This window comes from Dendrobates tinctorius, unplaced genomic scaffold, assembly GCF_039654945.1.
Source record: "Dendrobates tinctorius isolate UK_male_01 unplaced genomic scaffold, ASM3965494v1 ptg000070l, whole genome shotgun sequence".
Taxonomy (NCBI): Eukaryota; Metazoa; Chordata; class Amphibia; order Anura; family Dendrobatidae; genus Dendrobates; species Dendrobates tinctorius.
Genome location: NW_027361738.1, coordinates 20,395 through 33,917, shown reverse-complemented (window position 1 = coordinate 33,917; position 13,523 = coordinate 20,395). Strand labels below are relative to the sequence as shown.

Here is a 13,523-nt window from a genome sequence, read left to right as displayed (position 1 = left end):
AAGGTAGGCGATATCTGGTTCAGATGATTGATAGCATTCTTCCTAATTATCAGTTGAGTATCGGGGTATGAATCTTATAGGCAATGCACTATGGGAGAAAGACATGAACATTTGCTCAGAGAAGGACCACATATGGGGCAGATATAAACAGTCTGCCCCTTAATGATCTATTAAGCCTTTCAGTATGACTAGATAAATACCATGCCAGAAACTAATCTGCAGACACCGATTATTTTACCCCTCGTCAGTGCAAAGCATAGTTTAGTTGGTTGAGTGCAATACCCTTGAGGTGACCTAGCAGGGAGGGCTATTTTTTCTTATTGTTTTATCCATCTTGCACTAGACTCCGCATGTTTCAGTATTTTACCCCTTCCATGTAGAACTGTCTGAGCTTCTGGCTTCATCCTTGGTCATGTTGCAAAGCTCTTTAGAGGGTCAAACATCAACTGTGAGTAGCCTGATATTTAAAAGTGGTCCCTTTCTTGCACCGTCTGATTCTAGTTAAGAGGCTGCCAGAATTTTGCCGATCAGCAATCAGTAGTCTTTAAGGGCGCTCAGAAGTCTAGTTCTGTGCACAGAACAATTGTTAACATGATGATCTATCCATAGAGAACAATCATCTCTGTCCCATGAATATAGGACTTGTGGTGTGATGAGCTTACAAATTCAATTTTTAAGCCTGCTTAGAAGTCACTGCACCCTTAAGGCTAGTTTCACACTAGCGTTTTTGAGCGCAGCGATGGCCTGCGCACGGCCGCCGCTAAGCCCCGCCTCCGCCGGTAGCTCCGCCTACCGGCGCATGACGCTGCATGTGCCCCCTATCTTTATCACTGGGGGCGCAGGCCGTGCGCAGTATGTGTTTGGCGGCGCATGCGTCCTTTTGACGGTGCGCCGACCTGCGCCAAACGCAACCTGCTGCAGTTTGGTTGCGCCGGCGCACCGTCAAAAAGGCGCATGCGCCGCCAAACGCATACTGCGCACGGCCTGCGCCCCCAGTGATAAAGATAGGGGACGCAGGGCCCATGCCGCGTCATGCGCCGGTAGGCGGAGCTACCGGCAGAGGCGTGGCAGGGGGCGGGGCTTAGCGGCGGCGCTTAGCGGCGGCCGTGCGCAGGCCGTCGCTGCGCTCAAAAACGCTAGTGTGAAACTAGCCTAAGACAAGCATTTTGCAGAGAAGTTTGTAAAATGTAAAAAAATATATATAAACACATTTCTATGTATAGCAATAGGTGGACAATTGTGAATGTTGGGCTAAATTGATAAAAAAAAAAAAAAAGCCGAGTCTTAGATGATCGCATCCACATGCTTTCCCTATTAGTGTTTGTTCTTCTCATCATGGTCACAGAAGACCAAGTGTCACCCTGTAGAGCCAACAGCAGCCTCTTGGTAAACTGCAGCAGATGGAAACTGTAAATATGGTTTTTATTTTGTGCAATTCTCATGCTCATAAGTTAACCCTATAGTTATATTTCAGGCTACTCCAGCCATGTGTAGTCCAATTGGGTCGCCCCTCACACCCAGGGCAGTGGGGTACTCGGTACTGGGCCGGTGTCAGGGGGAATGTGCGTCACAGCAGCGGTGACCCGGTCCGTGGCCCTGGGCGCCCAATATCAATGGCGGTGATGTTAATGGTGTAATAGTTTATTTGGATAGTTCGTGACGCCACCCATGGTGTTTGGCAAGCGAGATGTTGAGCCAACGCTGCATGCAGATCCACTGGGACTGATGGTGTGGTGCAGCAAAGATGGTGTAGCTCCCCACAGGTGGAGCTGTAGTCCCAGGGCAGTGTAGGTGCAATGGATGAGGAGAGGCGCAAAATGGTATAGAGGCTGGTACCCAGGTGTAGCGGTGCTGGAATAACTGGAGAACACCAGAGTATGCGGTTCCAAACCTTTACTCAATGTTTGCAGTTCACACAAATGCCTGCCTCCGCACTGGGTTCTTCAGGTCAGGGCCCCAGCCAACCTCCAGGCAGGGTAGGATTCTCCCCTCCACCCATATGTACCTTACTGAACGACTCCTCCAATGCTCCTTTAGGTGCGAAGCACTCCAGTACTTAGTTACCCTGGAATGCCTCTCTCTAGGTGTTCCTAGTCTCTACTTGTATGACCGACAGCTGTAGCCTGCTTCGGGGACTCCTCTCTGCATCCCAGCTCACTATACAGTTGCTGTTGTGTCCCAAGTCTATGATGGGAATAAGGCGTTAGTGGCTCACTACTCCTCCGGTGTCTGTTGCCGGACATAAAGATCCAATCAACCTCGGGGACCGGGCGGGTTCTCTCTCTTTCTCAACCTGCTTCCCACCGTCCTTCTATTCTCCTTCGTTCTGATCTGTTCTCTCTTATGGAATATGTAGTCTCCAGTCTACGTCTCCTTCCTTCTGTTCCTTCTCGTGCCAGCTGGCCCAATTCACTGGGGCAGCTGCAGCACTCCTTCCTCCATCCCTTCTTCCAGGGATCCTCATTCCGGTCTCAGTGACTTCCTTTCTCTCTCACCCTCTGTCAGACTGACCTGAAATCCTACACCTTCCCTCTTTTATATCCAACTCCACCCACCTCCCCAGCACCTCCTGTGTTACAAACCCATGCACCACAAAAGGCATCCCATGACCTTTCCAGCATAAAGCATGGATGGGTCCCTGCTGAACTATCCTGTGTGTGGGGTGCAGGTGTTGGAATGTGAAAGGGAGTTCCCACCCTACTTGGATGGTGGGGTACCACACCTTAGGAGAAGGTGCAGTACCTCTGTGGCGACTGAAGCCTCAGGGGCACCACACAATAACTCGCTTATAGCTTAAAAAAAGCTGAAAGATCCCAACAGTGATTTTATTTGGAGGTATTACAGTAATTGCATGGAATATAAATCAGTTGCTTAGAGTTTCTGCACAACATTTTTAACAATTTTCTGAGACCATGAATAGTCAAAATTGAGCAAGTGGTGGAGTCTCAGACTTTATACAATGCCCAGGAGAGCTGAGCATTGGTACCAAGCACTTTTCACTGAACAAATGGACACTGACTTACACTGGTCCGGCAGTGCACCTCATCACATGGTGTCTGCATAGCTGCCAAGTAACCAGTCCTCATTGAAAATGTTCTACCACTTTTCTGTTGCAGCATCTGCTAGACTTTATCAAGCCAAATGCTTGGACAAAGTGCTCCATATCCATCTGAGCCCTTTCTCCTTGTACTTTGCTAGAGGTAGCAGTGGGTTGTACACAAGATACTTTACCCTGCTATCCTTAATGATGGCAAAATATTGCCATTTTAGTCAGTCACTCTCCATCATATAGAAAATGCATAAAGCTCATGAAGAAGACACAAGAGCTAGCTACAGATCACCTCACTTCGTGTCCGCTTGTATGCAACGACACGGAGATCATTTAGGTCCAACTTGATGATCAAGATCAATGGCATATTCTGAGGACAGGCCAATATTTAGAAACCATAAGCCCTCTTAATATAACGCTGAATTAGTGACATTTATAGATCAGTAGTTCATGTCTGAAGAGGTTTCTTTGGACTGACATGTTTTTATGCCATGTATACATATTTACAATGGATTTGTCAATTTTGCAGGATGTGAGAACAGGTATTGACAGTTTTTTTGGGGGAAACTTAGACCATGCTGAACATAGCCATATCAACTAAGAGAGACTTCTTTTTATGGCACATTCTTGGTGGTGTCTTACCTGAGCAAACTCTCCAGCCACACGGACATAACCGGCCACCTCAGTGTCTGTTGACCTGATCTTCCAGACTGACCGCACAGCCGCCTTATATTCTTCAAGTCTTGACCAAGGTACAGTTTGCAGGAATCGTTCAGTAAGAGGAGCCGCGATTATAACATCTAGCTGACCACTGTACATCAGGACCTGATGAAAAAGGAGGTGATCAATTTTCTTATACTATATTTGCAAGAAATTATTGGTACTATACCATTAAAGTAATGCACTAGAAATTCATCTTAGCCTTTCAAATACATTACCAATCCTGGACTGGTGCATATTTGCAGAGTGGTGATGGTGGGGGAATAATGAGTAGCTAAGAAATAACAGATGCTTCACGTATCAGTGTCCCCACTCCCCATAAAGACTGCAGTCTGTCAAAGCTGGAGTTACAATTTGTTAAATTGCATTATTTTGGCATAAATGAAAACCTGAATTCTTCAATGACAGAAACAATGCGCCTTCTAAGGCAGGTCATCTGTTTTAGGCCATGTGCACACGTCCGGAATTCCATGCCGATGGAAATACGTGAGAAAGCCGCATTTGTAATTCCTGCGAAAAACTAGCGTTTTGCAAGCGATCTGTAGCATCGCTTGGAAAACTGATTGACAGGTTGGTCACTCGTCAAACCTAGTGTTTGACAAGTGTGCCCAACTTTTTACTATTGAGGCCGCCTATGCAGCATCAGTAGTAAAAGATAGGATGTAAAAAATAAATAAATATTGTTATTCTCACCTTCCGACGGCCCCCGATCTCCTTCCCACCTCTCCGGCATCTTCCAGTCCCAGTAATGCTTTGAACGAAGGACCTACGATGACGTCACGCTTGCAGTCGTGTGTAAAATAGTGTTAACAGGCCAATAACCTATGAATATGATGTCATTAAACTAAAAAAAGAGGATGTGTCAAACACATGGTTATGCCCATATCTGCTTTAAAAAAACAAAAAAACAAAAGAATTCAAGATATGGGCATAACCATGTATTTGTGTGGGGCTTTTTTTTTTTTTTTTTTTATAAAGGAAAAGTCTAATCAGTGGGGCCCCTTTGCCTTCATTTGAATCAATTGGAAACCAATTTAGAAATAGAAAAAATACAGATTCATGACTAAACAGCCAAAGGACTCACAGGTGAAAAAAAAGAATAGAATTACCGGTAATTCGGTTTCTAGAAACCTTCCACGACAGCATAGGAGGAGGTCATCTCCACACCCTAATGGGGGACAGGAAGCACGAGAGGTTAAAAGGTCCCTCCCTCCTCCCTCTCAGTGACTTACAACTGATTACCATAGCACCGGTTACCTTTAAGATTCTCAGAATTTGTCCAAGAATACAGGGAGGGAAATAGTGGTGTTGTGGAAGGTTTCTAGAAACCGAATTACCGGTAAGCCTAATTCTATTTTCTCTAGCAACCTTCCACGACAGCATAGGAGGCATAACAACCTATACTGCACTGGGGGACAACGGCCTGAAGAACTTTTCGGCCAAAGACTAGATCCCTGTTGGATAGAAGGTCTAATCTATAATGTCTAGTAAAGGTATGTAAGGAGGGCCAAGTTGCTGCCCTACAAATCTGCTCTGAAGATGCGCCTGCCCTCTCAGCCCATGACGTAGAGGTAGATCGTGTTAAATGCGCCTTGATTCCAGCAGGGGGAGTGATCTTTTGCGTCAGGTAAGCTTCAGAGAAAGCCCTTCTAATCCAATTGACAATGGTGTTCTTCGCCACTTTCTTCCCTCTGTTTGGGCCAGAGGTATGGATAAATAGGTTGTGGTCGACTCTACCGGGTTTGGTACACTCCGGGCAGTGGAGAACTATACATCTTACATCCAGCGTATGAAACACCTCCTCTTTGGGGTTTGCTGGGTTCTGACAAAATGACAGAAGGATTATATTCTGTGACCTATGGAAGTCGGACACTACCTTCGGCAGAAAAGATGGGTCAAGAGAGAACTATGGAATCATCTCTAACAGTTAGGTAGGGTTCCCTAGCTGAGAGCGCCTGGAGCTCTCCTACTCGCCTTGCTGAAGTTATTGCTACAAGGAAGGCCACTTTACAGGTGAGAAGCTGAGAAGTGCAGGATGACAAGGGCTCAAAGGGAGATTGAGCAAGTCCCATAAGCACCACATTCAAGTACCATGTTGGGACCGCTATTAGCTTCTTTGGATGAAGTCTAGTGGCCGATGTCATGAATCTTCTTATCCACCTGTGGTTGGCCAAGTCACAGTCGAACATAGAACTTAATGCTGACACTTGTACTTTCAATGTGGTAGGTTTTAGACCTAGTTCTAGCCCCCTCTGCAAGAAATCCAGGATACGAGAAATGTTAGGCTTCTCTGGGTCAGGCAAGTCTGGTAGACACCACAAAGATAACCTCTTCCATATTTTATTATATATAGCGATAGTGACCGGTTTTTGGGATTTCTGGAGGGTCTTTATTACCGCCTCTGATAAGCCCCTGGCCCTCAGGATCTGGGCTTCAGTAGCCAGGCCGCCAACCTCATTCCCCGGAGGTTTGGGTGATGTAGGGGGCCTTGTGAGAGAAGGTAGTCTTCCATGGGTAGGATGAATGGTCCGTCTACCACCAGCTCCGTGATCAGAGAGTACCAGCTCCTCTTTGGCCATAACGGAGCTACTAGGATGGTTGGGGTTTGATCGTCCCGAATCTTCTTCAGGGTTGCGGCAAGGATTGGGACTGGAGGGAAGGCGTAAGCTAGATGGAATCTCCACCTGTGGGTGAAGGCATCCACTCCCAGGGACCTGTCCCTGGGGTTCAATGAAAAGTAGTTTTCCACTTGAGCATTCTCTCCTGAGGCTAATAGGTCCACCTCTGGGAGGCCCCACCTGTCGACCAGTTTCTGTAAGATTATTTTGCTCAGGGTCCACTCGCCAGGCTGGATACATCTTCTGCTTAGGAAATCTGCCTGAAGATTGGCGGTACCCTTCAGGTGAATTGCTGTCAAAGAACGGAGGTGCTTTTCGACCCAGGAAAATATTCGGTTTGAGAGGCCCTCCAGGCTGCTGGATCTCGTACCCCCTGGTGCCTGAGATGGGCCACTGTTATATTGTCTGAGTAGACACTGATGTGCTGGGGGGGCGTGGCCTGGCAGGCAATGTGAAAGGACTCGGGGTCCGTTTCTCCCTCTGGTGCCTGGAGTAATCCGCAGCCCCGCTGACACCACTGATATCCTTGACCGGACGATCAGATAGATAAGGGGGGAGACTACCTGCAGCTGCATTCTGGAGCCCTGGTAAGGAGCCATGACCCGCCAGAGACAGAAAGATGCAGGAAGGGGAGATGTACTCAGCTCACAAGATGGAGCTGAGGCAAGGAAGGAGGTGGAGAGAGCCAACACTGAATGTCAGAGACATATGGAGACTGTAGCTAAGCTGAAGAAGTTTGCTAGAACTGAGGAGGAGTCCCTGCGATCTGGAGGTAAACAAGGGGAGGAGGAGGAGAATGATTCAGAGGATTCCCTGGGAGAGATGGGGGGAGGAAGAGGAGCAGCTGCAAAATGGAGGAGCTGTGGTGGGGGCAGGAGAGACCCAGAAGGCGGGGAGGATAATGAGAATCCCACACTGAAGGACATTTGCCACAGTCTCCTTCTGTAAGAATGCCTTAACCACGCAGACACAGCAGGTTCTGGGAATTCAATCTGAAGTGGCTGGTTTAAAAAAAAAAAAAAAAAAAAAAAAAATGATATGGAAAAAAAGCCGATACCAGAACAGAAGAGGTAGAAAAGAGTGGGACAAGCAGAGGACCACATCACTAAACTCCAGAAAGCAGAAAAAAGAGTCGCTCAGCAAATCTCTGAAATAGTGGGCAAAAATGATGATCTAGAGAATCGCTCTAGACGAATATAAGGATTGTTGGCCTCCCGGAAAAATCCGAAGGGAGAAACCCCACAGAAGTTATGGAAGAGTGGCTCAGGGAGAAATTTGGCACAGATACTCTGACCAAGTTTTTTGCTGTGGAGCGTGCACACAGTTCCCATGCAGTCACAACCACCGGGTAGGGAACCACACACTATGCTTGCTAAGCTTCTCCATTATAGGGATAGAGACATAATTCTAAAGGAGGGCAAGAGAGATGGGGGATCTTGCCATGAATGGTGAAAAAGTAGCTATCTACCCAGACTTTTCTATTGCAGTCCAAAAACAGCATATGCAATTTGGAGGAGTGAAGAGTCTTAGAGAGCTGGGAGTGCAGTACTCCATGATTTTCCCAGCTAAACTAAGGGTGGTGGCGCCTGATAAAGTGCAATTTTTCATCGAACTGATAGAAGCTAACCAATGGATTGACATTAATGTGCATAAATTCCAGGGGAAGACATGAGCTGGAATTGATTAGTCAAGAGGACTATGCCTGAGATTGTCGGCTGAGGACATATTACATCTTTCAGTGTCTCGCAAGGAATTCTTAACCGTTTTTTTCCTGTCAAAACTGATTTTTGGTAGGCTTCGGCCTTGTTCCTGGTTTTCCTGTTTTTTTTTGCCATCGGTTCTTTGGCCCTTTTATTATACACCTCTTGATCTCCTGAATATGATCTTTAGATCCACTGGCATATGGTTGAGATTGAGACTTTGGCGGGGCGAGATGATTGAGATTTGGTGGTTGCCCAATGTTGGGCACAGCGGGGGGTGTCTATTGTTATAATTTCAATTGTATATATGTTTTATAATATTATTGATGATGTTTTACAACGGGATCTTCTATCCTGCACAACAGGACTGGGGGGGGGGGGGGGGGGGGAGCTGGGAAGATAGTTGCTCTACGTATGCAATTAAATGAATGTAGAAGCATGGTGGTGGGGGAGGCCAGGGCCCAGATTACCCAGCTCTCTGAGAGTATATGCACTAGGAAGGGGGAGGGAGGAGGGATGGGTTCAGACAGCAAGGGGGAAAACTACACCGATTAATAATTCCAGTTATCAACACTGTGGAAGGGGGGGGAAATTAAGGTACTAAGTTGGAATGTTAGGGGTTTATCTGACAAAACTAAGAGGGCAGCTATATTCAAATATATACAAGACCAGGGCCCATCGGTGGTATGCCTCCTGGAGACTCATCTTTTACCAAACACAACGAGACTCTTGAATAGGCGATGGATACATAGGGCATATCACTGTACTATTTCTAGCTACGCAAGGGGGGTATCTGTGCCAATTCATACTTCAATACAATGAGGAAATAGAGGTGCATATTGACCCGGATGGGCAGTGTGTAGTCATCAAATGTAAATTTGGCCACCTTATGTGCATTGTTGCCATTTATATTCCACCCACCTACTCAAGTACTAAGCTGAGGGAGACTTGGGAATTCTCAGGAAGAGGGGGGGAGTATTGCCTCTTTTGATAGTGGGTGACTATAATAATGTAATAGACTCTTATTGGGACAGGAATAGGAGGCTGTTGGGAGTGTTGAGTGACACTATAACCCCATTTAGCAATTTAGTTCGGGAAATGGGTTTGATGGACATTTGGAGGGTAAGAAATGACGGGAAACAGTGCTTCTCCTACTATTCAGCTTCTTATAATACACGCTTCTCCTACTATTCAGCTTCTTATAATACCCTATCTCACATCGACATGGCATTAGCTAATGAGTTGATGAATGCAGTGGTGGGGGATGTGCAATACTTACAGAGAATGATCGCGGACCACAGTCCCATCCTTGTGTCCATTAAACGGGAGCGTTTGAGAGGGGGGATAAGGGGAGAGTGGAAGTTACATCTGGCCTGGATACAACATAAATATGCAGGGCATCATGCGGGAGATTGGGGGATTCTTTGTCCATAATGATGATAGTGCTCACCCTCTGGTGGTATGGGACGCCATGAAGGCATATCTCTGGGGAATTCTATACAGGGATATATGTAGGAAAAAGACACTAAGCGAGATGAGGTTCATAGTCTGGAAGCCTCAACTAGGGCAGAAATAGAAATGGCACAGCACGCTACACCCGACACGCAACTGACACTTAAGGTAGTCACACTAAGCGATATAGTTAGCAATATCGCTATAACTTGTGACGTTATAGAGATATTGCTAGCGACATCGCTGTGTCTGATACTTACCTACGACCCGCTCCCCCGCTGATCGCGCAAGAATATTCAGGACCGCTTCTTGTCGTCAGCTTCCTGCGGAGAGACAAGCGTGGAGCCGGGCGGGAGGACGCAGGATCGCCTAGTGTGACAGGTAAGTAGCGACCCCCGTCCCCAGCAATGTCGCTGGTGAGATCTGCCTGTGTGGCAGCTCACTAGCGACCACTTCGCGATGTACCAGCGATCCTGACCGCGTCATATTGCTGGTTGGGATCGCTGGTACATCGCTAAGTGTGACAGTACCTTTAGTCAGGCACATGAAAGGGTCAATAGGTTACTACTAGATAAAGCAACCAAGAAGCAGACTTTTCAGAAGATTAGATTCTACGAAGAAGGGGAAAAAGTTGGTCATCTATTGTCAATTATAGCTGCAGCCTAGAGAGGCAGCTCATTTATACATAGTATGGACACTGCAAAGGGGACAAGCGTTACTGAGACGCCCGACATTCTGGAGGTCTTCGCAGGTTTTTACCAGAACCTCTATTCGAGTAGAATGGGAGGGGAAGGGGGGGGGGGGGGGGGTGGAGGCATTTCTAGGAGCGGGACTGCTTCCGACACTATGGAAGATAGACTCCAACTTATCCCTATCACAGTAGAGGAGTTGGAGATGGCTCTGCATGGCATGACTAATGAGAGGGCCCTGGGAGCAGACGGTCTTCCTGCAGAAATATACAAACACCTAGAAGAAATTCTGCTACCCAAGCTATTAATAGTGTTTGAGGAGGCTATGAAAGAAGGGATTTTGCCTGCGTCTATGCGAGAGGTGGTGATTCCTAAGGATGCTAAGAATCCAGGAATTCCAGATTCATACAGGCCAATATCCTTGCTGACAGCGGATGTGAAAATACTGGCTAAAGTGCTGGCGAACCGACTAACTGGTGTTGTTGATACATTGATCCATATGGATGAATCAGGGTTTATGCCCAACAGATCAACATCAGCCAATATACGGAGACTATCTCAATCTGCAGTTGCCAGTCGATAACCCAGGTGGGAGGGTGATAGCCTCACTTGATGCCTATAAAGCCTTTGACTCTGTAGAATGGTCATACCTGTGGAGAGTGCTACATAGTATGGGCTTTGGTCCTCAATTTACAGCGTGGATTCAGCCATTGTATACTCAACCCACAGCTAGAGTTAAGATTAATGGGGTAATGTCCGCAGGAATACAGCTGCATAGAGGAACGAGGCAAGGCTGTCCACTGTCGCCGCTCCTGTTCGCTATTGCGATAGAGCCATTGGCGGCTGCTATTAGAAGCAACAAGGCAATAAAGGGGTTTCAATATGGCGATTTGGAGGAAAAGGTGGCCCTGTATGTGGATGACCTTTTGTTTTTCCTAGGGGGCCCCTCAGCTTCATTGGATCATGCTGTGCAGACCATTGAGGGGTTCGGTGAGATCTCAGGACTGACCATAAATTGGTCTAAATCAAGCCTATTTAAAGTGGACAAGGAGGTGGTATGGACTCAGGAAGACATAGGGGCCAATAAACTACAATGTGTGGAAATGTTTAAATATTTTGGGATACAGGTTTCCCTACCGGTGACTAAGTACCTTAATACTAATCTAGTATCCCTAATGGCAATTCTAAGAACTAAGGTGGACACTTGGAACAAATTACACTTGTCGGTGGTGGGAAGGATTAATCTACTTAAAATGGTTTTAATGCCCAAGCTTTTATATATATTACACAACTCCCCAATCTGGATACTGCAGAAAAGGTTCGGAGTGGTGAATTCACTGTTTAGGGCCTTGGTTTGGGGTAAGAAACAACCTAGAATAAGGCTAGAAACCTTGCAAAGACCAAAGGATGAGGGGGACTGGCACTACCAAATCCAGAACTGTATTTTTTAGCTGCCCAAAGTCAACATCTCAGAGGGTGGTCTAATCAAGAGAAGGCAGGCGTCAGAGGAGTGCTGGAATACGTACTAAATATAAGCCCGTTGATACTTGGCCTAGAGAATGGGAAGATGGGTGTAATGGGAGATGGGTGTCCCACTCTGCGACTCTTACAAGACCTGTGGAACAGACTAAAGAGGGTGAGAGGGGTAACCAGGTTTACTAGATTCACAGTTATATGGGATAATAACCTCCCAGAGATTCAGAAACTTGGGAGACTGGAATGCTGGAAACGTAGGGGGCTGACATTGTCTCAAATTATGGGTAACGGGGAGCTGAGACAGTTTGTGCAATTACAGAGTGAGTTTCAGTTGCCGGATTCTGAATGGTACCACTACTGTCAGGTACGGCATGCAATTACAGCTCAAAAACTTTCCAGAAACCTGCAGATACAATTTGACATAGTGTTGGACTATATGTGGTGGTGCCGGACTTACGAAAGGGGTAATTTCTAACACCTACAAAGATATATGGAACTGTTCATCTCTTCTTCAATCCTCCCCATCCACCTCACCTCCGCCTCAAAACTGTTCCTTAACATACAATCCTCTGTCTCCAAACACAGACAGCCCCCTCATGCCCTCTCCTGCTCCCACCTGCTAACACTTTCTCTGCTCCTTCTCACTGCTGGTGATATCTCTCCAAATCCTGGTCCTCCTCACCACATTCCCACAGTCATTTCTACCTCCCATCCACGCTCTATCACAACCTTCCGTAACCTCTCCAACCTTATACCCATTCACCCAGCCCCCGCTTCCCCAGTCCCACTAACAGGAGCTCTGTGGAACGCTCGCTCTGTCTGCAACAAGCTTTCCTACATCCATGATCTTTTTGTTACTACCAAACTCTCCTTCCTCGCCATCACCGAAACCTGGCTCACCCCTTCTGACACAGCCTCTCCTGCTGCACTTTCGTATGGCGGCTTCCACCTTTCTCACACCCCCCGCCCCAGCAGCAAACATGGTGGAGGAGTTGGTTTTCTCCTGTCAGATACCTGCTCCTTCACCCCAATCCCACTGCCACCCTCTGTTACCCTCCCTTCCTTTGAGGTGCACTCTGTGCGCATCTACTCCCCCTCCAACCTCCAACTGGCTGTCATCTACCGCCCCCCAGGGCCAGCCACCACCTTCTTTGACCACTTCACCACCTGGTTACTTCATTTCCTTTCCGCGGACATCCCTACTATCATCATGGGCGACTTCAACATCCCCATTGACACTTCCCTCTCAGCTTCCACTAAACTTCTATCTCTCACTTCCTCCTTCGGCCTCACTCAATGGTCTTCTACAGCCACCCACAAAGATGGCCACACACTGGACCTCATCTTCACCCGCCTCTGCTCCCTATCTAACCTCTCTAACTCACCTCTTCCTCTCTCTGACCACAACCTGCTCACATTCTCTTCCCTCTTCACTCCATGTCTACAATCCCCACCCCACAAACTTTCACACCCTCGCAGGAATCTTAAACACCTTGACCTACACTCATTCTCCGAATCCCTCCTCCCTCTTACAGATATAAGTTCCTTACACAATGCGGATGACGCTGCCGCTCTATATAACACCACAATAGCTGTAGCTTTGGAATCCGCTGCCCCACTTACACATACCAAAACTCGCAAAATCAACAGACAGCCCTGGCACACCAGCCTGACCAAAGAGCTGAGGCGAGCTTCCAGGGCTGCTGAGCGCAGATGGAAAAGATCCCACTCCAACGAGCATTTCATCGCATTCAAACAGTCCCTCACTACTTTCAAGACCACACTCGCCACAGCTAAACAAACCTACTTATCTCTCATA

General features: G+C 47.2%; 1 protein-coding gene across 1 annotated transcript in view; it reads right to left on the bottom strand.

Annotated features, from left to right (window-relative positions):
• Nucleotides 1-12,472, bottom strand: part of LOC141095387 (uncharacterized) — a 39,079-nt gene extending 26,607 nt beyond the window's left edge. The window contains exon 1 of the mRNA XM_073581340.1: nucleotides 3,692-12,472. Within this exon, the coding sequence (XP_073437441.1) occupies nucleotides 5,665-6,627 (963 nt within the window). The 5' untranslated portion in view covers nucleotides 6,628-12,472 and the 3' untranslated portion in view covers nucleotides 3,692-5,664. The remainder of the gene's footprint in view (nucleotides 1-3,691) is intronic.
• Between the last annotated feature and the right edge of the window lie 1,051 nt (nucleotides 12,473-13,523).